The sequence below is a fragment of the Conger conger genome, chromosome 8 (genome assembly GCF_963514075.1).
Source record: "Conger conger chromosome 8, fConCon1.1, whole genome shotgun sequence".
Classification (NCBI taxonomy): Eukaryota; Metazoa; Chordata; class Actinopteri; order Anguilliformes; family Congridae; genus Conger; species Conger conger.
Genome location: NC_083767.1, coordinates 39,164,782 through 39,190,880, shown reverse-complemented (window position 1 = coordinate 39,190,880; position 26,099 = coordinate 39,164,782). Strand labels below are relative to the sequence as shown.

At 41.6% G+C, this 26,099-nt stretch overlaps 1 protein-coding gene across 2 annotated transcripts in view; it reads left to right on the top strand.

The window, feature by feature from the left end:
- The window catches only part of kcnc2 (potassium voltage-gated channel, Shaw-related subfamily, member 2), a 57,661-nt gene extending 38,968 nt beyond the window's left edge, over window positions 1-18,693 (top strand). Inside the window, exons 2-5 of one of the 2 annotated variants that reach the window (XR_009709450.1) lie at window positions 6,413-7,364; window positions 8,821-8,997; window positions 13,559-13,710; window positions 15,458-18,693. Coding sequence is in view for 1 of the 2 variants with exons in the window: in XM_061253166.1 (XP_061109150.1) it covers window positions 6,413-7,364; window positions 8,821-8,997; window positions 13,559-13,626 (1,197 nt within the window). In the remaining variant the exon portion in view is untranslated. The remainder of the gene's footprint in view (window positions 1-6,412; window positions 7,365-8,820; window positions 8,998-13,558; window positions 13,711-15,457) is intronic. The other variant, XM_061253166.1, reaches the window with a different exon arrangement.
- The last annotated feature ends 7,406 nt before the right edge of the window (window positions 18,694-26,099 follow it).

The following is a 26,099-nucleotide window of genomic DNA, read 5'->3' as shown; positions in this document are numbered from 1 at the left end:
GAATATACATAAGGTCAACTCACTGACCCTCCAAAAACTCCAAAATATCGCATGCAAGACATTACTTATGAAACACATTTTTATGCTTCCATATTTCCCATGAAAATATTTATTCAAAACGAGACAGCAATACATAAATAATTAGATTTTCATAATGCCCACATAAGTCATTATAGTAGTTTATTTATTTAACTGGAGACATGCGCAATATAACTATTGGGCCAGAGTTAGCTATATTGCTAATTATCTTGATTGACAGTTATACCCAAAGCCTGGTAAAACATGCAATAATTATGACTGAAAAACAAGGGCTATGATTGACATCCATAGAGCCACAAAACCTTTGGTCAATATTGCACAGTACCCCCAACACCACACAACAAAACTAAAAGAAAGAAACCTGACACCATTTCATGCAAGCATATTCAGCTTTTGCTAAATTGTTCATGAGTTGATCTTCTTTAATTTAATCTCTAACGGAAGATGCTTTGTGAGTCATTTGAATGCTTTGACCCCGTAATGGCTGCTTGCAGTATTTTTCATTTGTTTTAATTTATGGTTATTAAAAGCCTTTTTGAATCTTTATTACAAGTCTTGAATACACACGGTGTCACCTGGCCTACACGGCCATGGTTGCTCCTGCAAGCGACTCTAAATTTAGGACCGTAATGACCTGGGAAGGCTCCGGGCCTGGCTCCTCTCGCTGAGCGGTGACGTTGCTGGACCAGGGCAGGCACAGTGCTGGATGAGTGTCAGGGGCCTGGGCCAACAGCTCAGGGGAGTCCGTATTGTGTGGATTGGGTACTCTCGGTGAAGAGAGGCCCGGAGATCATTTCATTTAAAATAAAGGTGTTGAACAGATGGTCGGTGTGAAGGGGAGGGGTGGATAAAGAGGTGCTGATTGGTTGGACGAGAGGCAGCATTGTTTTATGTAGTGGAGTAGTAAGTGACTGTGAGAGAACTTGTTTAGAGCAGAGCCACGTGCCATGCTTTAGCCTAGATTTAATAAACGCAGATAGATTTATGTTAAATAAATTAATTTAGATTTATGCCTGCAGCCTTACTTGATTTAATGGAAGGCCATGCTTTGCATACATGTAGAAAATGTAACTGGGTCGGTGACTGCCAGATGATCAAAAACCTATTTAGCATGTCATAACTACCAGGCTGAGACATATTTTCACAATGAACATGACAACATGTCTTGAATAAAATTATTAACTCAAATAACAATGCTGTTTTACAAAACTGTAGACAAGAAATTTCCCATGTAATAAGAACTATAGGTTTGACACAGGTGTGTGTTCAGAGATGCTCTTCTGCATACCACTGTTGAAATGTGTGCTTATTTGTGTTCCTGTCACCTTTCTGTCAGCTTCGACCAGTCTGGCCATCGTCCTCTGACCTCTCTCATTAACAAGGTATTCCTGCCCACAGAACTGCTGCTCACTGGATTTTTTGCACCATTCCCAACAATTACATTATTTCTAGTACTGAAAGTGGTATACATTTCGTTTCTAAGTGATGATTAAACATTTTGGTGTGAGTTTAAACTGAACTGAAACAAACAAATATTAATACATACATTTAAAATATTTTTTAGAACATCAATAATTTTTTTATTATTATTTTTTTTAGCAATTTGCTCCTTGGAAAACACAAACCTGTCAAAGACCCATCGAGATTAAACTGTTGTGTCCTTTTTGCACATATGAATTTTCCTCTCCTCATGACATTTAAACTGGGAGTCTGCTCTGAACCAGATGATATTGCACTGACAGGCCTCTGACTGAACCCAGTTCTCATGCAGCCTCCTGGCTGATTTATGCATCCTGTGAACATTCGTCTGAGGAGAATACCAATTGGGAAATGCAGCATCGCCCTTGGTCAGGAGATGATCAAGGACTTTTCTGGCAGCACCATGCATATCCAGATTCCCTACGTGCGCCATTTCACATGCACAGCCTGGTATATTCAAACCACTATCTGGCCTCTCTTCCCTTTGCATTTTAATACTTGCTGTATGTTACTTCCTATTTTAGGCCTATGCTAGGGCACAATTAAGCACTGTGAGGTGTAAGGTGTGACAAGAACGTGATTAGAATGTTCTCTTTTGATATCCCAAGGAACGCCAGTTTGTTTGTGTTGGCATATCGCTGAAACCGCAGGGAAAATAAACTGCTCAGGTCCTTCAGATTGGGCTGAGCTAGTACTGATGGATGAGTAATGATGATAGCAATGGGCTGAGCTTTTAATGATTTTTGTCATATACATTTCTTGCTAACCTGCCTATAATGGTAGTCAGTGGTAAATGGCTGGCATTTATATAGCGCCTTTATCCAAAGCTGTACAATTGATGCTTTTCATTCACCCATTCATTCGAACCGGCAACCCTCCAACTGCCAAACAACTGCTCTTACCGTCTGAGCCACATGCCACCCACATGGCCCCTACAAGACTGATCAACATCGAGTCATGATACCACCACCTTTCTACCTACAGTATATAGTATATCAGTGTTTTGTAGTCAAATTACCAAGGTAAAAAAAAACAACATAATGTTGTCCTCCATCACCAACGATTAGAGATCTAACCGACATCTCCATGTTTGGTGGGTATTGGCTTCAGAACCTCCCGTACACATTGGCTTTTGCTGTGATGTCCGGTGCTCTGTTCGAGCCCTGATCAAAGTGCTACCGCTCTGACTTCTTGCTGTCACTGTGGGCCTGGGGCAGTTGGATCAGCGGGTCTGGCGTTCGCCAGCTCTGGGCACTTTGTGTTGGCTCCAAGCCACGTTGGCTCCACCTGCATCCCTCCAGGCATTCCTGTGCTCTCTGCTGCAGTTTCAACCTGGCTTGGTGGACAGTGAAGCCCCAAGCGTTCTGCTGCTAGCCTTTTAAATTGTGTAAGCATTAACACTCATAAATGTGCTTGTTGACTTTTAACTTGTGCTGTTAACTTCTCCGGGGTTCTCGCTGGCCACCGGTTCCTCCGGCGCAATATCTCATTTCAAATTCATAGATTCATCTAATTATATGTGATTATACAATGATACATGCTGTGTTAAATGGTAAATGGTTGGAATTTATATAGCGCCTGTACAATTGATGCTTCTTATTCACCCATTCATACACACACTCACACACCAATGGTGATTGGCTGCCATGCAAGGCACCAACCCGCTCGTCAGGAGCATTTAGGGGTTAGGTGTCTTGCTCAGGGACACTTCGACACAGCCCAGGTGGGGGATCAAACCGGCAACCCTCCGACTGCCAGGCGACTGCTCTTACTGCCTGAGCCATGTCGCCCCATGTCGTGTTGAAATGGTTTGTCCAATCAATAGTGTTTGCAGGTTTTCACCTGTGCGAGCTAGCTGTTTGCTGGAACAATTGCTCATTTTAAGAAAAAGTAGATGGCTGCATTTATGATACAAAGGCACCTTCTTACAGCACTGTGTGATCACATGCATACCCATTGGGGTAAGATGACCTATATTGCTCCAATGCATTCTGCAGCCACACCACAGACAGGGAGACATGGCTTCTGGAGCTCAAGTCCTTATCATGGTGGCAAAGTGGGTTAGCACTGTTTTGTTATAAGAAGGACGTTCTGGGTTAGAGTCCTGGCCTGCTGGATCCTCTCTGCTTGGAGTTAGCATGTTCTGCCGGTGTTTGCATGGGTTTGCTCCAGCTACTTAGGTTTCCATCAGAAGACATGCATGTCAGATTAGGTGTACTCCTGCTTTTGCTCTTGACCAAGACACTGGCTTCAGAACTGGAGTTGGTCCTCTGACACTGCACTGTGACTGCCTAGGATGGGTCAAATTAAAATAACCCTACAGTGATCAATAAATCATAACTTATCAAGGACAGCCATCTTCAGGAGGAGCAACACAGATAGCTTTGATTAAAAATACACCTACACACCTCCATGCTTCTTATAAAGTATATAATAAAGAATGCATGGATTTTTATTGTATTTTATAGTAGTAGTAAAATGTTGATGCAATTTAAATAAGTTGAATGGTTGGTTAGGAGGGGCAATGGCAGGGGATTGTCACTGGTGGCCTGCCCACCTCTGGTTCTGGAGCTATCCATTCTGCCTTAAAAAATTATAAAATTAGAAATAATTTGCTATTTATCTGATGCTTTTATCCTAAGCAACTTACAGTTGATTGACTAAGCAGGGGACCATCCCCCCCAGAGCAATGCAGGGTTAAGGGCCTTGCTCAAGGTTCCAACAGCTGTGCAGATCTTATCGGGGCTGCCCCTGGGTCCTAGTCATGTACCTTAGCCACTAGGCTACAGATTGCCTCCTAAAACACAGGGCTCTTACGACCATCTCTGTATATAAATGTCACTGAAGCCCATTCATTGTCACCTAGAAGTACATTCAGTATTTTTTTCTAGAGCAGTGTTGTAAACATGGCTTGGCCTTCACACAAAAAGCGTTTTCGCACTGCTGTGCCAAATAACAGCCACACATCTGTGTCATAGTCCTGTAAGCAGAAAAGACTCAGAACAGGACGACACTGAATCTTTACTGTGAGGCCCAGAATAGACCATCTGAAACATCTTTTTAGCTCCAGATTTGCACTTGTGAGCTTGTGAAGAGAAAGCCAGCATTCAAGAATATGGCTTTTTCCTGACATCTGTCTGCAGCTGCAGTTCTATCCCCCAACACAGCACCATGGCAATACAGATCTTTCTGAAACAGCGTAAGCAATCCCCACACTGTAGTACCTTCTCCACATCATACATAAAGTAGTTAAAGATATAATACCTGTACCATTTTGTCATAGGATGTGAAAGAGTTTGATTGCCAAGGATTGTGGTTTGTAGGAAATGACTACAAATGTCAGAATGGTAAATAATAGCCGGAATATGGTGAATTTGGTGATGGTCTGTTGTCTGTACCAAGCTACCGCACCAGCTGGACATGGTCTTTCCAGCATGGTTGCTGTCTCAACCATCTTGTTGCCAGCTTGACCATCTCCAGAGCAGCTTCAGACCAGCTGGACAAGCTTTCAGCCAGGATGGAACCATGCTGGAATTTCCTCCAGATTTTTCTCCAACATTTTAGCATGTCAGCATTGCCCTCTCTCGCATCTTCTGCTCCCTCTTGCACTTGCACGGACATGATTTAACATGATTTAACATGATTTAATCTCTAGGTATTATATGAACAATTACATGAAAAATATTTCAGTATATGCTTCTGATATTCTTTAGATATTGAATAATTTCAGACGGATACAAGGCTACAAAATGAACTGGGGTAACTTTTTTCCCCCCTGAGTAGAACACCAAACGCTTTTCTAATACAGTATCTCCAGTATATCTGTGCAGTATTTAAGACATAATGTGTCTAGTACGACAAATGGTCAGTTGTGGTCTTAAGACCATTCTTAGATAGGTGGAGACCAAATCGCCCAGCTCCTTTCAAATGAGGATTTGGTTCTGTCATTGCACAATTGTTCTCCGTTTGATTGTCAGATGGAAGCCTCACCAGAATCACAGTTAGACGGCAACATCAGTCCATAAACCCACTATTTCGTTCCTGTTTCACAAATGCATTCCCATTCAATTTGTTCTTCTCAATGGTGTGACAGAAGGGTGAGTACCCTGCAATATCTAATCCAAAAGGGAACAATAGAGCCTGGATGTACATAATTCTGTATTGTCATCATGTTATTATCCATCAGCATAATATCAGTGTAAAATATGCAAAAGCTTCAACTGTACCATAATCTTCAACCAGTTTATGATGACACATGTCATGTTGAGAGGTGCCTAGAACCAGGGTACATGTAATCTTCAGCACATTTTGACTTCTTGCCAAGGTAAATACACATTAACGTCATCCACTGAAGAGAACTATGAAGACACATCTGCGCTGAGGATAATTGGTTTCTCATTAATTACATTGCGATTAACAACAATACTATTAGGAAATAAGGATTTATGCAGACAGTTAAGTATGGAATCTGTCTTAATCTGGTGGACACTGAAGGGGACATTTTGTTTGGTTGACAGTGAATAGTCATAGCCTCTGATGTCCACAGGAAGCCAGAGGAACTGTCATTGTACCATTCCTGATCAAAGTTTACACTGATGGATGAGCAGATGTCTACAGGCTCATCATTGTCTACAGGCTGAGGATGCTTTCTCCACAAAAAGTGTGTGTGTGTGTGTGTGTGTGTGTGAGAGAAAGTGAAAAATTGTGTGAGTGAGAGAAAGACAGAGCGAAGTATGACTGTGTGTGTGCTTCAGAGACCTACCCATGACTTGTATATGAAATAAGAGAACCCTCAAAAAGTGTTCGATTAGATAAAGCAAGCAATGTACTGTATGGGTGCTCCACACTATCTGTCTATCTAAACAGCTGACCATGCCCATATCTCCTCCTGCAGTTTGTGGCCTTTGCCTCCCTGTTCTTCATCCTCGTCTCCATCACCACCTTCTGTCTGGAGACCCATGAGGCCTTCAACACCATCATCAACAAGACCGACACCACCCACAACGGCAGCCTGGGCCAGCAGGTCGCAGTAGACCCCAGTCTCCAGTACGAGATCGAGACGGACCCGGCGCTGACCTACGTGGAGGGCGTCTGCGTCTTCTGGTTCACCATCGAGTTCCTGGTGCGGGTGACCTTCAGCCCGGACAAGCTGGAGTTCGTGAAGAGTGTGCTTAACATCATCGACTTTGTGGCCATCCTGCCCTTCTACCTGGAGGTGGGGCTGAGCGGCCTCTCCTCCAAGGCCGCCAAGGACGTGCTGGGCTTCCTGCGCGTGGTCCGCTTCGTGCGGATCCTGCGCATCTTCAAGCTCACCCGCCATTTTGTAGGGCTCCGCGTCCTGGGCCACACGCTCCGCGCCAGCATCAACGAGTTCCTCCTCCTCATCATCTTCCTCGCCCTGGGCGTTCTCATCTTCGCCACCATGATCTACTACGCCGAGCGCGTGGGCGCCAGCCCCACCGACCCCACCGCCAGCAAACACACCGACTTCAAGAACATCCCCATCGGTTTCTGGTGGGCGGTGGTCACCATGACCACCCTGGGCTACGGCGACATGTTCCCGAAGACCTGGACGGGCATGTTGGTGGGCGCCCTGTGCGCCCTGGCCGGGGTCCTGACCATCGCCATGCCGGTGCCCGTCATCGTCAACAACTTCGGGATGTACTACTCGCTGGCCATGGCCAAGCAGAAGCTGCCCAAGAAGAGGAAGAAGCACATCCCTCAGGGAGCGCAGGCCGGCTCGCCCATCTACAGCCACGCCAAGCTCAACCTCACCTGCAACAGCACCCAGGCGGACCCCTGCCATGGCAACCGGGCCAGCAGGGTGCTGGAGCGCAAACGATCCGGTGAGCGGCCGCGATGGCGTGGCGGGCAGAGCGCTGGGTTATATTATAGCGCTGGGTTATGTTATAGCGCTGGGTTATATTATAGCGCTGGGTTATATTATAGCGCTGGGTTATATTATAGAGCGCTGGGTTATATAATAGTGCTGGGTTATATTATAGGGTGCTGGGTTATATTATAGCGCTGGGTTATGTTATAGCGCTGGGTTATATTATAGAGCGCTGGGTTATATAATAGTGCTGGGTTATATTATAGCGCTGGGTTGTATAATAGTGCTGGGTTATATTATAGTGCTGGGTTATATTATAGAGCGCTGGGTTATGTTATAGCGCAGGGTTGTATTATAGGGTGCTGGGTTATATTATAGAGCGCTGAATTATGCTATAGCGCTGGGTTATATTATAGATCGCTGGGTTATATTATAGCGCAAGGTTATATTATAGGGCGCTGGGTTATATTATAGAGCAATGAATTATGCTATAGCGCTGGGTTACATTATAGATCGCTGGGTTATATTATAGCGCTGGGTTATATTATACAGCACTGGGTTATATTATAGCACTGGGTCATATTATAGCACTGTGTTATATTATAGAGCGCTGGGTTATATTATAGATCGCTGGGTTATATTATAGCACTGGGTCATATTATAGCGCTGGGTTATATTATAGAGCACTGGGTTATATTATAGCGCTGGGTCATATTATAGAGCACTGGGTTATATTATAGCGCTGAGTAATATTATAGCGCTGTGTTATATTATAGAGCGCTGGGTTGTATTATAGTGCTGGGTTATATTATGGCGCTGGGTGCTTTCTTTAATGGCAGGGTTTCCCCTTTTGTCGTAGCCTGAATAGATCTGAGTACAACCAGCAGCATGTAGTAATTATGCAGATACCGCTCCCGGTACTTTGCGATGAATGTGGGTGTGCTTACGTGTGAGGGAGGGAGAGAGGCAGTGTGCGTGTGTGTGTGTGTGCGTGTGTATGTGTGTGCGTGAGAGATAGATGGTAACAGAGAACAATTGTACAGTAGATTTCAATACAGTTACTGCAAAAAGGCAGTATGGGGTAGATTTCTAAATTTATGTGTGTGTGTGTTTGTTTGTTTGGTTGTTTGTGTCTATATGTGTCTATCTTTGAGAGCATCACTCAAGTCAGATATTATTTTCATATATTCGTTCCAGATTTACCTGGAGTAATTTAAACTGCACAGCACATATATATTTTTGGTAAACAGCTAAGGAACTGCACTCCCGGGTTCAATAGCAGCGGCCTATCTGGGGTGCCGAACAAACACTCATCACGATTCATACCTTGACCCCAGACAATGTCTATTTTAAGTCCCTAAGCGACCTTTAGCCCCCATTCGCCCTTCTGTGTTTCTGTACGCCCTATGGCTGTAGTGGTATAGCGCACGCTTGATGTGGGTGTTTGATGTGCTGACTTCCTGGAGCAGTGCTCTCGGGCGACTGCAGCGGAGGAAGTGACCTCACCCTCTCCCCGGAGGAGAGCCGGCCGATGCGGCGGTCCAGCACGCGGGATGGGAGCCGGCAGGGGGGCGGGGGGGGCACCTGCTTCCTGCTGGCGGCCAGCGACTACACCTGCTCCACCGACGGAGGCGTCCGGAAGACAGGTGCGTCTTTCAGACGTTTTCTGATTCCTGCTTAACTAGTTAACCCATGGGCACGGTTGCCAGATTTTAAAATTGTATTCTCCTAAACCTGGGATAGACTGTGGTGTGGTGGGATTTCAGTGTTTACCAACGAATGGGTAGCGTTGCCAGATTTAGTGATTGTCAAACCCAGGCCAGCATGCACAGCTGGAAGAGTAATCGGGAATGAGATCGGAACCGACCATCGTGGCCAGAAGGCTGTTCTGTCGGACCGGAGAGTAATTCACACGCCAACTCATTACAAACTAACGCAGAATTTCTGCCAAAAATTACTGGCAAGGAAGTTACAGTAAATATAACTAAAACCTATAAAGATATTTCTGAAGCCAGAACAGATTTATTTTTGGTGCTTTATTTAGAGTACTTGCCCGACACCAAGCACAAAGACAGATTTATATTAGCATGCATTTACCATACACAAAGAAGTTCTCATATTGAAAGTAATATTATGAGATTATAACTTGTGTATATCACTCTTTCAGTCAATCAGTTGCTACCTTATGGAAAATGTGAATAAGCTTGGGGAGGCTACTTTAACAGAATGGAATGCTTAGATAGTATTAATCCAAAGGGACCTTATGAATTATAATTTAAGCATGATTAACTGTAACCCATTGACAGAATGTTTAATACACAGTAGCATCTTTTAAACCTGTCCAATGTTAGTTACAGCTATAGTCAAAGATGATGCTGACCTTGAAGGGTAAGGGTTGACCTTGAAGGATTACAGCTGCATGTGGATGCCTCTTGTTGGCGGTTCTGGATATTCTTGCGATAAAAACTTCATTTTAGTTAAGATAAGAATGCATATCACGTGGCAGTTGGAGTTTATCTTAATTATCATAGTAATGAATGTACACTGTAATATGGGATTCCATTAAGCTACAGCTAATTGCTTACAGTGAGAACCTAATATCCTTTCCAGCCTGTGATCTGAATCTAATGCTCTCACTGGCCGAGAGTAAGGCAGTCAAACGCAATAAACCTCCAATGAATTGTGAAGGACACTGGCTTTCCCTGGCAAAATAAAAGTCAAGTGAAATTATGCTTCAATTATATTTAAGAGAAATGCAATGTAGCCAGTACCGTTCACAAATTCGACTTCAGAGCCCAAATTCATAATTGTGTAAAGGGGACAGAAATAAGTGCAGCATGATTAGCAGTACAATTTGACCTGTTGAAGAATGATTTAAGATATAAACTGGTTGCCATTTATTTCACAGAGCTGGGGCTTTTCATCCTTGTGATAACAAGGCCAGTGCTTCAACTTCTATACCGCACATCATTTCACTGGGTAGAACAAGTCTATTGTGTAAAATAATCGCCTGCACAGTGTCTCGCACCAAAGGGACAAATGTTAAAGACCCCATGCAGCGGAGATGTTGCTGTTTTTCGTGATGTTATATACGTCTATATTTCCATGTAGGTCTGTGTGGCTATGGGAATTTGACGAGAATTGGATGGACACTTGGATGGGAATTTGAGTGTTTCAGGCGTATCACTTATAGAAGATGGAAGACTTCATATTATTGACAGATAAAATGCCAAATTATTGGTGATACCTTTACTAGTGTTACTTTATCTAACACCAAGGTCCCTCAGTACAACAAGAAGTCGTCTATTCACCTGCCCTCAGTAACCTTAGCTGTTATGGTCAAATTTAATGTGTTCTTATTCTTAATAATAATGTATATTTGAAGCTTTATGAAAAAGCTTTTTTCATGTTACCAACATCACTTTTCAGTGGCTTCTCTCTCTGTGGGGTCTTTAAGAAGAGCATGCCTTTGTTGCGATAAAGACGATGATAATGACTTTTGCGATATGAGATGCTTTTGAGATGCGCAAATAGTTTATTGCTGCTCTCTGAAATGCTCGGGAAGAACGTGAACAGCATGACTTGCTGCTCAAGCGCTTATTTAATCATTATTATTATTCATGTATTTGTAGTGCTCTCTGTACTGGGTTGCTGTGCATATCAACCAGATAGGTCTTCCTCAGCCAAAAAAGAACAGGACATAGAGGTGGCCTTTAAGTACAGTAAGCTCTCGTTCTGTAAGGATGGTTAGAAATGAGCGAGCGGAGATGGAAAATACAGGATCGGAAAGTAAAATGTATGTTGTGCCTGTCTGCTGGTTCTTTTTTACAATTAGCACAATTCAGGACTCAATAGAAGTAATTAGTGAAATCAGCTGAGTCGACGGTTGGAAGAAACAAACGGCAGGACTTTTACTTTCCGACCACCGGACTTTCCACCTCTGCCGATGACTTTCAGCAGGCAGGACCTCGTCCGAATCAGCTCACTTGCACACTCCTGAGTACACAACTTGTATGCGACTTGTATACTCAATAGCAGGGAAGTGCGCTGATTTGGACCATGTGATCTGAACTAAACCCCAGGCGGCTTCAGGAGAGAGGCGTTCCAGGTGCTCGGTCTCTGCTCATTCTATGGTCCTTTGCAGGTGAAGTGGACATAAGTAATGCCACCTTTGTTTCTCCGTTGAGAAGGGCCGCAGGCAATATGGACTATTAACACGCCCTTCAGGTAGAGCACACCATAGACTTTAGCACCACAGTTCTCTAGCTGTGCTGTTAAATGTGGTATTATTCTTCATGAATTCTTTTAAAGGAGAAATATGTTTGAACAAACCAGCAGATTTAAACTCTATAAAGCTGCAGTGCTTTGTTTAAATGCTCATGTTTTTCAAAATGATGATAGAAATGTAGTAAATAGAGAATGATGTGGTCAGATAATTGTTTACTATTTGCAACACCTGTTTTTAATTGAATGAAAATGCAATGCTTGTGCAGCAATAAACACGGCAGGTTTCTAAATGCCTGAACCATCAGTATATTTCAGAAAGAGAAGCGTAAGGTGCATTCATACAGTCATTTCTGAGATAGCTTCAAACCACACAAGAAAACTGTATCTCGATACTGTTCTCTGTATATCCAAAATTTGTAAAAGTAAAAGCTAACGCCATTCCTCCACCTTTGTATTCATCTGACACTAAAATACATCAGCAGAAAATACCAGAAGATATTTTATATTTCATACTCAAGCAGTGCCCATCTCTTGAGTATTAAAGTGAGTAACATTAATATAGTTATTGACATCCAAGCTAGTACCCAGATATATTTAAATGAATTGGGAATATATTATGGGTGGCTGACCAGCACAGAATTTAATTCAGTCATTAGATTGAGTACTATATCATTATGAAATGAATGCAAAAATAATTCATTTTATGCAAAGCATGAGTTGAAGATTTTCATACTTACCTGCATGAAGAGGTTTTTCATTATTAAGAAAATAAAGGGAAATTCTAATTCCTTTTATAGATTTTTAACAATGACAGAAAAATATAATCCAGCAGACTTTTTCTTGTGTCATGTTTATTTGTAACTCTTTAAAAATGCTTTTAATTGCAGTGAATCATAAACAATTCTGCATTTTCATGAATGGACACTTGCCTGTTAAGCACTGTTTGAACACAGCTGTGCATGACCTCTGTTACTGTACCTTCACGCCATGTGTCTCTGTCCTTGTCCTGTTCTGACCTGTGATTGGCTGACTGGCCCACTTACCTGTTTTGTCCTGTGCACTCTCCGCGTTGAAGGGCATGAGAAGTCCCGGAGCTTAAACAGCATAGCGGGGCTGAGGCTGTCTCCCGTGACCTCGCCGTACTGCTCCCCCAGCCCTCTGCGACGCTCACGCTCCCCCATCCCATCCGTCCTGTGAGGCCCCCGGGCCCCCTCATCCACCCGAGGGCCGCTAGCCGCACGACGGAAGCCCCGCAGCCGGCCTGGCAGAATCGCACCTCGCAAGCTCGAGATGAATTGCATATGGTGTTAAAACTGTAGCAAAATGGCTTTTTTTTCAACGGACAAAAAAAAACCCCGCTCATCTTTGCCTAGCGATGAGAGTAGTGCTTCCTCTTTTTGTTAACGTATGTCCATTGTGATGGTAGCTTTTTTATAGCAATAAAGTAGGACTGTCAGTGGCTTTGCACATGGCCATAAATAACAGTGTTTTAAATCAGGGAGATTATTAAACACAGCCCTATTTAGATAAGATTATGTGCTTCCAAACCATGTAATCACCCCATTGGACCTCACGTCAATGACTGTTATTCATTTTTCCTGCCCCGGAGATGTCTGGAGCCTTGATTCACTCGCCCCCCCCCACCCCCCTCACACAAGCCTCTGGGCCTCGATCACGTCTTTGCATGGATCATCCTGTTTCATCGTCTTAAAGCAATGTTATGGAAAAAAAAAAAGAACTCTTGTATGGACATGGAATGTATACTGGACCTGTCTGTTTGTGTGTGTGTATGTATGTGTGCGCGTGTGTGTGTGAGTATGTGCGTGCACACACACGCTTGCGCGTGCTGTCTGGCGCAGAGACTGAAGGAGGCCAATTTTAAAACGGCCCGGTGCATGTGGCTGTGCTGCTGGTGCTGTCTCTCTGCTGGTCTCTGTCTCCGCGCGGCCGTCCGAATCTCAGGTGTCTCCGGTTGTTTAGGTGCAGAGAACTGCAAAGAGGTTGTCTTTACTGGTTGCACACAAGCAGAGAGCAGCGCTCTTTCTTAATGGACGGCGAGACCTCACCAGCAGGCACAAGGTAATGTCATCTCTATGGCTTGCACTGAGACACCACAGAGGATTACTGAGTCAGTAAGTCATTTCGTAGTGTTTGCTTTTGTATGTGCAGGGGGGGGGGTTTCGTTTCAAAAGCGGGTTTCAGTACATGAAGAGTTGACAGAATGCATCCATGTGTAATTTAAAGTGAGATTTGTGTGTTTTATGTAAGGTTAAAGATTGGTTTGGAGGTAATGCATGCAATGCCATGCACACACACAATCACACACACAGGAACAAACATGCATGCTTGCACTGAATCCTGTACAGTTTCATACCATAATGCAGTTCTGTACCGTTATCCTTTGGGATCTACTGGGTTACGGGTTGTTTGTAACACTCAGCAGAGAACCTACTGGGAAACAAGAGCGGCCATTTTATTGATATTGACAGACACCTGTAAATTGCAAATGTGCAGATTCTAACAGGTGGGGCACACCAGAGATTCATCTCGCCCATTACCTATGGCAACAGTAACATGGTTGCTAAGCAACTGGCACACATTGAGGTGTGACTGTACAATTGAGTGCAACATGTACACATACACAAGCACACACATGCAAACTTACAATGTAAATATTGTTTAGAAGTGTGTTGAGGCCGACAGTATACACCAAATACATAAAAATGAGGTGAGAGATTAGTACCGTTAAGAATTGATATTGAAAAAATATGATTGATGTTGATTGATAATAATGAAAAAGTTTTGAAAATTAAATTTTAGTTTTTATTTTCTTTAAACAAAATACATATTGTTTGAAAAAAGTAGCCATATTTAAAAATAATTCTGTGTTCATTGTAGAATTTTTATTGATTGAAAGTCAAATGTTCGCCTTTTGGCTTTTTTCCTTGTTTTTGTTTTCATTTTTTTTCTTTCTGACTTTGGTGCTCTTTGCATAAGGGGCGGGGCCTGGGAAAGTCTTCCTTGAGTGACGGCTGGCCTAGAGCAAAAAGGAGAATTCAGCTCATTACAACTTACCTAATAACTATACCAGCAACATGTTGCTGATATTACTGACTATCTGACAATTTCTGGAACATTTAGCCTACTATTTTCCAGCACAATGCTAGCTAGTGACCGAACATCATTCTACTCAAGTTTCTTGACTAAGTGCAATACCACTGGAACTTCCCTGGTAGATACAGGTTAGGTAAAGGTTAATGCATCGAATCTCACAATGGAATGCATCCCACAACACCTGGGTAATTCAGGAGACATCAGGCTGCATGCATGCGTACATTTTTGTATGTTTATTGCTATGTCAAACATGCATTACACACAATTAAAATAGCTCACACAGCTGCCTAGAACCACTACAAAACTGCAAAACAATGTTATGCTCAGAGTACTTTCCAGAAGTGTGTGTATGCAATCAGAGTGTTAGACAATTCATCCATAAAAAATGATTTAAAATGCTATTACATTTTACACAATATTTAAAGAAAATAAAAATCTATTTAAATTCATTATTCATTATTGGCAATCAAATCAATATGTTTTCCGATATTCTTGATGGCACTAATCCAACACCATAATTTTTTTTTTTAAATCAATTTATTGAATCACCCCCAGGGTAATGTTAAAGCTAACCTTTATACAAAGCATATGTATATACAGAAAAGGAAATCTAAAAATATATATGTTACCTTTGTATTAATCAATGCCTGTAGATACATGTAATCATGTGCTGTAGCATGAATCTGCATGACCGTCTGTGTACTATACAACTGTTCCCACAGAAGCATTTCTGATATTTAGAATTTTTTTTCAACGTGTTCACAGATATTTTGTTTGGGAGAGATATTGTTGCGGATGGAACTAATTGGGAAAACTGATGCCACTCTGACTGGCCACAGCACAGAACAGCGTTACAAACAGACTGTGCCCTGGACATTGGTCAACCACAGCTGTTGCCTGGACAACTGTCAGAGGAGGATTCTGAGTTCTGGGAATTCTGGGATCACTGGGCCGGGGATTCATGGCTCATAGCCCCCGGAAAGACTACTGTTGCTACTAACGTGAAATCGTGGCTACGATGGACACACCCCGAACACAAGGATTAAATATATATTTGTATATATCAGCTCAAAATACAGGGGCAAACAAACCCTTCTCATGCAGTCTTCTAATGGAAAGAGTCAAGTCTTTGTGGACTCTTTGCCATCCATGGAATCTCTGCAGTACGTGTATTAAAACATTTAAAGCCAAGATAGATCTGGATCAATGGTTTATCTATAAATCTATAGATCCCATAGACAGGGAAACATATGTGCTAAGATTAATAAATGTGACAAATAGTCAATACTTTTATTTTCTTTAGTATTCTGGTGGATTCATTGCTGTGTCTTTTTGTTTTCAATTATGCAATAGCCACGACAGTACACTATAGACAAAGATGAATATGGTGTTGAATATGGTGTTGGTTGACAGATTTAATCTTAGCCTTGGGAAGATAATCATGTTCTTGGCTAACTGTTAGAACAGAATGTCACACGCAGACACACTTTAAAAAAAGGATTCCCAGTGTGTCATTTGGACTGCATTAATATTTTGTTTGTTCATGTCCTATACTTCATTTTCACACTGTGAGAATGTCTTCACCTTGCTACATCAGGCAACCTGTGCCATTAGTATCCCTGATCTATCATCCTTTCATAGATAAACATAGTCTGTGTGCAATCTGCACTCAGTGAGCACTTTATTAAGTATTTTTTTAGACTTATCTTTTAGACTTATTGGACTTCTGCTGCTGTAGCCTGTCCACTTAGAAGTGTTGTGTGTTCAGAGATGCTCTTCCGTATACCACCGTTGTAATGTGTGGTTATTTGCGTTACTGTCACCTTCCTGTCAGCTTTGACCAGTCTGGTCCTTCTCCTCTGACCTCTCTCATTAACAAGGCGTTTTTGCCCACAGAACTGCTGCTCACTGGATGTTTTTTGTTCGCACCATTCTCTACAAACTCTAGAGACTGAAATTCCAGGAGATCAGCAGATAAGATGCTCAAACCACCCTGTCTGGCACCAACAATCAAGTAACTTAGATTCCCATTCTGACACTTGGTCTGATCAACAGCTGAACCTCTTGACAACGTCTACATGCTTTTATGTATCTTGTTGCGCCCACATGATTGGCTGATTAAATATTTGCATTAACAAGTTGGTGTACAGGTCTACCTAATAAATGGCTCACTGAGTGTATATAATGTCTTTTATGGTTCCATTGATGAAATGGATGAAATACGGATGAGGCCTACGAGGTGGAAAGAAATGTCCTTAAGCTTTTTGTTCTGTGCCATTCACGTGTCTTTGATGGAATTTCATGAACAGCATTGAATCTGTCTGTTGGTAAAAAATAATGAAGATATGCAAAAAGTTGGAATATTTTGGAACCTTTTAAACTGTCAATAGAGTTATAGTTTACACAATAAAAATATGCAAAAAATGTAGGGTAGAACGCACTCATACAGGTTGGACCAATTCTCTGTTCTACTCGTTGAGCCCTATCTTGATTACAGAAAAATGCAAATGAAGTTTGTTACTGGTGTTCTGGAGTGACCCAAACCTACACACAGGCATAAATGACGAGTTTGCTGAGGTTGGTATTTTCATTCCTGTTTTTCAACCGTTGTGTTGGGAGGTTTAAATGAGGTCTGAGTCAGTAGTTTGGGGGTGTAAAATCCTGCAGAGACACCCACATACAGATATTACAATATCAATAACAGTTTAGTCTGCATTTGGCCAACATCTGTTTTTCTGTTGTGTTTGCAAACAAACAGAACACCCAAACATGGAATGACTAATAATGAAACATACATTATGTGAGATAATTCACATCAGTAATTCTGTTGTGTCAGTGCCCTGCATTCATGATACCTTCATAGAGAGGTTATGTAGAGTTCAAGTTAAACTCTAAAGCTCCTTTCACACATTGCTGTGTTCGATTGTCCATGTTGGGCAGTTGTTTTCCCCAGTCACACATACAGTAGGTCTCCTACACAGAAAGTGTGTTCATTTAAGACATACAAGACATGACCATTCTGGACAGATTAGGCTAGGCAGGATGTCTACCTGCCCATCCAATGTAACTGACGTAATGAAAGTTAGTTTGTCTTTAAAACAGCTGGGTATTTTGCTGAGTAATAGTTTTGCCACCGATGTATATCCTACCAACACAACACAGTGTCCAAATAGCTGACATTAGATTAATATAGGGAAGCATGGTTTATGAGTTACATGCAGAGTTGTTTTTGGTAAAATGAAATTAAACTTCTGTTAGCCATGCTAATAGCTAGCCATTGGCATGAGGCCTACAAGCGCTAGGCAATTTGATACAATGAGTAAATAAACAACATAAAGCTTGTGTGGATTTAACTTAATGTGATTTTTATGTCAAAGCAAGGACAGTGACCCTTCATTCCATTCCATTCCCTCAAGTTCCCCCCTGCCGTAAAATCCAGCTATGTCAGCTTGACCAACTTGAAAATTGAGCTGGTCCAGCTGGTGATAAGCTGGTCAACCAGCATGTTAGTGCTAGAACTGTAGCTTGTCTTGTTTCAAAACATTGCTTGATCTGGTCAAACCATGTCAAGCTGGGAGCTGGTCTGAACTGGTCAACCAGCTACCAGCCGATTCAAAACCTAGTTTGAGCTGTTTATTTCAACAGGGCCCTCACAAAATCAAACAATCAAGCTCCAATATTTTACATGTAAGTCTTATTCATGCAAGAATTGTTGAGAGGGCAGATTTTTTCATTTTTTTTTAACTAGACCGATATTTCCGTAAATCCTTTGAGATACTGACCTAGAAAACTTGAGGAAAGCCCAACACAGAAAACCCACTCCTGCTCCTCTTCACACACAATGCCGACCAGGAAAATTGCTGGAATATTTATGGATTAAGATGAGTGTGTCTAAAAGGGGTTTAAGATGCATTATGTATATGGTCCACTCTAACATCCTTTCACAGATGACCATGAGTACTACAGATTGTCTAACCCATTAAACATGTGTTTCTATTGTATTCTCATGTATTGTGTGTTATAGTATTTGTCAAATGAAGAGAGAGAAGCAGAGAGAGAATCTGTTTTATGAGCACAGGTTTGAAAAACAACCTTCCACCTAATCATCCCCTGATTAAACTAGCTAAATAATCACTCTCTCTTTCCACCTTTGCTGATGTGTAGTGAGTGTCAGGCTCAAAATGGCTGCTGTTGCATCACCCAGGTAGGTGCTGCACATTGGAGGTGGTGTGGCAGTTTTCCCTCATCCCTGAAACAATGGAAAAATACTATATAAATGCAGGGAATTATTAAATTATTAAATTAAATTATTATTATTTAGCTCACACTTTACAATAAGGTTCATGAGTTGGCATTAACTAATGTAGTTGTTAACATGAATTAATGATGGACTGGTACATTAAGCATGAAATTCACTTTTAATTAGTTAATACATTTGTTAACAACCAACATATTTGTACATGAATACTTATGCATTAGCAAACCATAGGATGAACTTAATTAATTAACCATTAACAAATCCATGAACTGACTTTTTAATTCCAATATCAAATGGCAAAAGCTCCTGTAGTTATTAACATGAATTAATGATGTACAAATATAGTAACAGAGCTGTACAGATTAACCTCTCAGTAGTTAGTTTGCTAACTACATTATTTAATGCCAATTCGTGGAACCTTATTGTAAAGTGTAAGCATCATTTCCATGGAATGTCCTGATTAGTCTACTCACGGCCAAAAATCAACCTTAACATCAACTCATCTCATATAACCCATTACACACAACCCACACTAAGAAACACTGTGTACCATGTGTGCTGATCACATTTATTCCTCTTTTTATCAGTGTAAGTATCTGCCAACTGCTTTACTTCTTACAAATGAGGCCCATTAAGTGCTATGGGCAGCCTCCATTTTGATTTCAGCTGTTCTAGTAAAGGCACCCCTCACTATAAAAAGTAGAAAACAGGACTAGCTTCAGTGTTGTCAATGCTAGTATAACTGCTTTAAATCACCACCTTTTAATAAAATTGCTGTTTATGAAATGGCCCCTTGGAAACACATTCAAGAACATCATTACATACTGTTTAACAGTTACATTTTTGTGATACAACTGATAGGTGTATACCTTGTTTCATTGAAAATAATGTGCAGTAATGCAAATGTACCAATTTGCACTGTGATTTTAACCTATATATACAATGGATTTCTGAGTCATTCCTGTATCCCTTTCAACAGGAGGCTATAGGATTTTTTTTACTATCCCATGGGGAATTAGGATTTTCCACATCACCAAACAAAAGATTACCAACTCCATATTCGAGTGATTTGCACAGTGAACGTGTATTCTGGCAAATGGATTCACGCATTATCCAGCATGTCCGTTGGCAAATAATCGCCTGTGATATTGAAGTTTGCACAGTATATCTGGTCACTTGCTGCTTACATCTTTAGAATGACCAGGACATCCTACAAAATATGTTGTACAGAGGGGAAAAAAGAGATGTGTCTTTCGTGTGTGTTGTTGAGGAAGTAGCATTGTTATGTGTCTCTTTCAAGTCTTTGTGTTCTAATTCTGTGTTTCACAGTGATGCCCACAGTTGTCAAGGTTACTGCAAAGGATGTGTGTTTTATATGATTAGTCAATGTGGGGATGGTGCAAGCCTTTGGGCTGTCATGGGGGGCATTGAGTGCATATGTACAATGCAGGACACGGGGTAAAATTCAAACAACGTGTGTAATTTAAACAAATACAGCATGAGAAACTCATGTATTACGCATCTTTATCACTGATTACATATTTATCTATGAAAAAACAGAGGAACCACTGTTTGCCTGTTTGTTTATTGATTTACTTACAAACTCACACTTTACAATAATGTAGTTGTTAGCATTAATTAATGATTAATATAGTAAGCACAGTGACAATTACATTAAGCATGAAATGAACTTGTCATTAGTTAATGCATTTACCACTAACATATTTGTTACATTACATTTATACATTAGCAAACCATATAATTAGTTAAACATTAACAAATACTGTACATGAATTAATGATGTACAAATACATTAACAGAGCTGTACAGATTAACATCTCAGTAGTACATTAGTTCATGCTGATTCATGGAACCTTCTTGTAAAGTGTTACCCTAACAAAGATTTATTGACCATTTATATCAAAATGTTTTATTTGAACATCTGGGCTGAATTTCAGTTGTTGTCTTCCGAGTTCAGCATTGTATTTTGTGTCTGCACAGACATGTGACTGATTGCATAATTAGGGACACTTAGTGAATAATTATTAGGTGCTCATCAGTGTGATGCAGTACAGTGATGCTGTTACAGATGTGGAGGTAGAGGAACAGGGGTACACAGCCAATGTCCAGACAAAGTACAAAGAAGAGGTCCTTCTGCTGCAATGCGCACTGACGACTTTAAATTAATTTTTATTTCACACATTTGACCAGAGGATGAAGATTAGAATAGTTTGGCACTTAAATGGTAGTTCAATCCCTGGTGCAGCCACACTAAGATCAGTGCAGCTGTTGGGCCCTTGAACAAAGCCCTTAACCCTACATTGCTCCAGGAGGGATTGGCCCCTGCTTAGTCTAATCAACTATAAGTCGCTTTGGATAAAAGCATCATCTGAATAACTAATCCAATCTATTGTAAGAAGTCAGGCTGGCACAGTGGCTGGTCAGAGACAAGGTGACTGCTCAATGACGGCAGTAGGAGTGTTTCTGCTCTATTAGTCTGTGTAATTGCTGACTCACGAGGTCAGAGCTGTTCGCCGTTTCTCTGCTTAATGTCCCAGCACATATACACATACAGAGGCACACACACACACACACACACACACGCTGGACAGGATGTCAGCCTGGCACGGGACCATTACCCCCAGCCCATCTTTTTAATGTGCTGCACCCAAGCTGGGTACTCTGTCCTTGGGCCTGGGTAGGACTGGGGGTATAATCCGGAACCAGTTAGAGGACAGGCACTCCAACTACAAAGCCACAGCACAGGCATAAATCTTCAGTATACAGGGACAGGGCTAGCCTGGCATAACTGTGGAAGCAAAGCATTTGTTTTTTTATGCAAATATTACATGACATCATTCATTAAATAATGTTTTTCATGAATTGGGCCTACAGTAAGTTAGTGTCTTTGCTTGGGTACCCTGAAGGCCCACCATGATTGCTAATATGGCTGTGCCGCACCCAGGACACCCCTGCTAATTCCGAATCTGACTGCATGTATGATCTTGGGAATTACATAATGATGCAAAGCATGTCTCATTTCTTCAGCATATCTTTAAACCCATCAAAGGCATATTTTTGGGGGCAAAGCTAATTGTCTTGTGCTTATTTTATGTAAACTCATCTTTCATCATAACGAAACTAATTGCTCAGAAGGTGATTGCTTTTCATTTATTATTATTATTTTATGTGCAGCACATCAGCTCAGTGCCATAGAGCCAGTGTTTGGAGCGTCACAGAAACACAACTGTCGTTTTATTTACGCACTTTGCTGTGCTAAAATTAGCCACATGATACAGGAGATTCCAGTCGTCACTGTCTTGACCGTTACCACTTCTCTTTTTCCTCCACCCCATTCCCCTGATTTCATGCCTTCAAATAATGTCCTTCCAAATTTATTCTAACCACCCCCCCCGCCTGCCCGTCACAGAAAACAGTCTTAAGTCCCGTCGCCATGGTAACGGTCCCCAAGTGGAGCGGATGTAAACAGCTGTGGAGGGACGACACATCCACAGGCATCCTGGGACAAAAGAACGGAAGAAGAAGAAGAAAAAAAAACTATGCCAAAGGCAGAATGTTAAAAATACCAACATCGTGACCAGGGATGTGGGGGTGAATTTTTGCCATATGGAGGCAGGCTTAGCAGCCATGTTCTTATTTGGGTCTGCTGCTGCTGTAGTTGTGAGCAGAGTCATGCACATATGTGGCAGATAATCTGCTGTGTACAGATGTTTTGGGGGCCAGTAGTGACCCTGATGTGGGCTGAAGGCCCTACACAATTCCTACTTAATGTGGGCCCATCTGGCACACCTCCCAGCTGTAAAATCCAGCTATGCCAGTTTGACCAGCTTGAAAACTAAGATGGTCATAAGGTGGTCTAGCTGGGTATGAGCTGGTCAACCAGCTACCAGCTGCTTCAAAACCTACGTACCTTGAGCTGGACCTTTTCTGCAGAGCTGGAATGGTAAACCATATGACGGGAATGGCAGGGCGTTCTGTGGTTTCTACCAGAAAGGGGAGACTCGCTGAAGTGGGCTCTCATTACCATTCAGCAGAGAGAGGGAGAGTGGCAGAGTGGAGGAGGAGATTCACTGCATGATCTCAGTAATAACCCGTCCACTTAAAACAGGTCAAAGCACTGCAAGGGGAGGACAGCGAGATCCCCACTCATTTTACAGCTGGTGATACACTCAGCGAGCACTTTATTAGCTATTTATCATACTTACTTTTTAGAGTCATTAAGCCTTCTGCTGCTGTAGCCTATCCACTTAGAGGTTTGACACGTTGTGTGTTCAGAGATGCGACCAGTCTGGCCCTTTCCTCAGATCTCTCTCATTTACAAGGCATTTTTGCCCACAGTTTTTGCTGCTCGTTGTTTAGAACACAACGACTTGTTGTTGTTTTTCTATTGTTTTTTTTTTGTTGATAATTCTAGAGACTGTTGTATGTGAAAATCCCAGGAGATTCAAACCACCCTGTCTGGCACTAACAATCATTCAGCAGTCAAAGTCAAGTAGTAGTTCACATTTCTTCGCTATTCTGACATTTGGTCTGAAAAACAGCTGAACCTCTTGACCATGTATGCATGCTTTCATGCCTTTAATTGCTGCCACATGATTGGCTGATTAAATATTTGCATTAACAAGCTGGTGCATCGGTCTACCTAATAAAGTACTCAGTGAGTGTATATACCATATACCCAACTGATGAGCTCAAGAAAGTGGTCCTCTTATCATAAACCCAGGGATGAGACGAGAACATAAAAATCTACTACAATGATTACATCTAATCAAAATGAAGCCTTTTAGGCTAAGTAGGTTTGCTCAGTGTTCTAGAACTCCTATACTTTCAATCACCAGTAGTGACTGTGACATCAGCATTAGAATGTCCAGTAACGAATCACATCTTAAAAAGTATTGGATTTTTTCCCTTACATACAGTATTGTTTGATATTTACACCTGCCCCAGTTTTCATATAATACACCTCTGTTTGAAAAAGTTAATTTATTATTTCTTTTTTTTAACAATGTACAGCAGGTTGCACATTAATTGTTTTCCCCCACCTGCTCAAAAAAAACATTTTAATGTGTTCTTGATTTTATTGTTTTGTAGCATTGTATACTTTTGCATGTGGGCATTTTCACTCACATGGGAAATAAAGCCAATCGCATATGAAAATGTCCAATTCACATGCAAATTTCACATGCGTTTCTTTCATTAGGAAAAGCACACATTTCCCTCACTAATGCAGAGCACACACAGGAGCAGGGACAGAAACCTCACAGTCTGCCTTTCTGATGAAACATGCTGAGACAGGTCCAGCCTAACCTCAGCAGCTAACTCAATTCCAGCACACATAACGCGCTTTGGATTAAATAAATTGAGAGCAGAGAATTGATCGATGGCAATTTGGAACCCGTTCTGTTGATGTTAATTAGCAAGGGGGGGGATTACCACTGCTCATTTTCTGAGATATGAATCCCAATAAAGTTCATTATCATCAGAAGTTATGTACACCATGGAGACAACATTCAACTGTAGGATTCTTCTTACCCTCCTTTTCCATGTGATGAATAATTAAAATGGCTGCTATTTTACTGTTGATAAGACCTGGAACAGCACAGCTCTATATTCTCAATTGCATCCCCACAGTAGGCATAGGTTACAATGTGGAAAATATTATAAGTCAGTCTTACTAACAAGAATCTTAGTCTTATATTTAGACTTAGAATCTTATTACTTTTTGCTAAATGAGACAAAAAGAAAACTGCCAATGAGGTGAGAGTTTGACTCATTTCAAGCCTTGCCAATGTCGTGAGAAAATTTCACTTGTCAAGTAAACAGTAATAAAACAAGCTAATATTTTTTACTTGAGAGGAAAAAGTGCTTGTTAAGACAGCCATTTATTGCAGTGTATAACATATTTGCAGTTATTATTATATAAAATGACATAATGGTCACCACGGTTAAGGCTTTGGACCCAATGCAGGGCCCAGCCAGGACCCAGGTTCACACCTGCCTGCCTGAGGTTAATTTTCTTGTGCCCGGATCCATAAACAGTTTATTTCGGCATTTGCATACTGTCAGTGCATGCTGTGATTAAATACTTACATATGCATTACATACAGCAATTACAATATTAATCACACTAATTAAATGCAGTTATTTTCCCCTACTGTTGCCCAAAAAAACCCCTAAAAAAACAAACAAAAAAAAACAGCTGGTCACCTTACAATACAATTGGAGATTACAATAAAACTGGTGTTGTCTTAAGGTTAAAATTAATTCAATTGCATATTCACCTCCCTCTGCAAGTTAGAATCCAAGTTAGATAGACAGAGTAGATCAATGCAGGTGTATAAATGCTAGCACACCTTTGCATTGGACTCAGTTTTGTTTCTTTGAAGACTAGGCGACTTCCAAATGGAACTGGGTCAGACAGAACCACGATTATGGGGGCAGGCCAGACTCTCGGCAGTGATGCTTGGCCCGGTTTCAGGCAGGGTACACTCTCCTAGTGCCCATCCACCTTCCAAAATACAGACTTGGCAACCCCCCTACCCCATATTCCACCTTTCCTATTTCGCTGGCCAGCTGGCACCGGGTCAAACTGGCAGGCCCGTGCTCCACATCTCCTGGCTGCCAGGACGATAGGGCTGTCCGACCACATCTGTGCCAAACTCAATATGGACAAAGAAAACGGGAGGAAGATAGAGATAGAGCGAGGGAAAAGTGATCATTACTTTATTATTATATGTCATTTGGCTGAAGCTTTTATCCAAAGCAACTTACAGTTGATTAGACTAAGCAGGAGATCCTCCCCTGGAGCAATGCAGGGTTAAGGGCCTTGCTCAAGGGCCCAACAGCTGTGTGGATCTTATGGGAGCTATACCGGGGATCAAACCACCGACCTTGCGGGTCCAAGTCATGTACCTTAATCACTACGCTCAACGCACCATCAAAATGGAGAAAAAACCTAGAGGCTAGCTTCAACTACAACTGTTACCGGAAACATGTTGTATTATGCTATGCTGTTATTGTCCTCATCGCTAGCTCACTTGCTTGATTGAGGCATAGTGAGTCAATGTTTTTGTAATCACATGGACAGCAAAAAGCATAAAATGACTGTGGCCATTCTGCTGATACTTT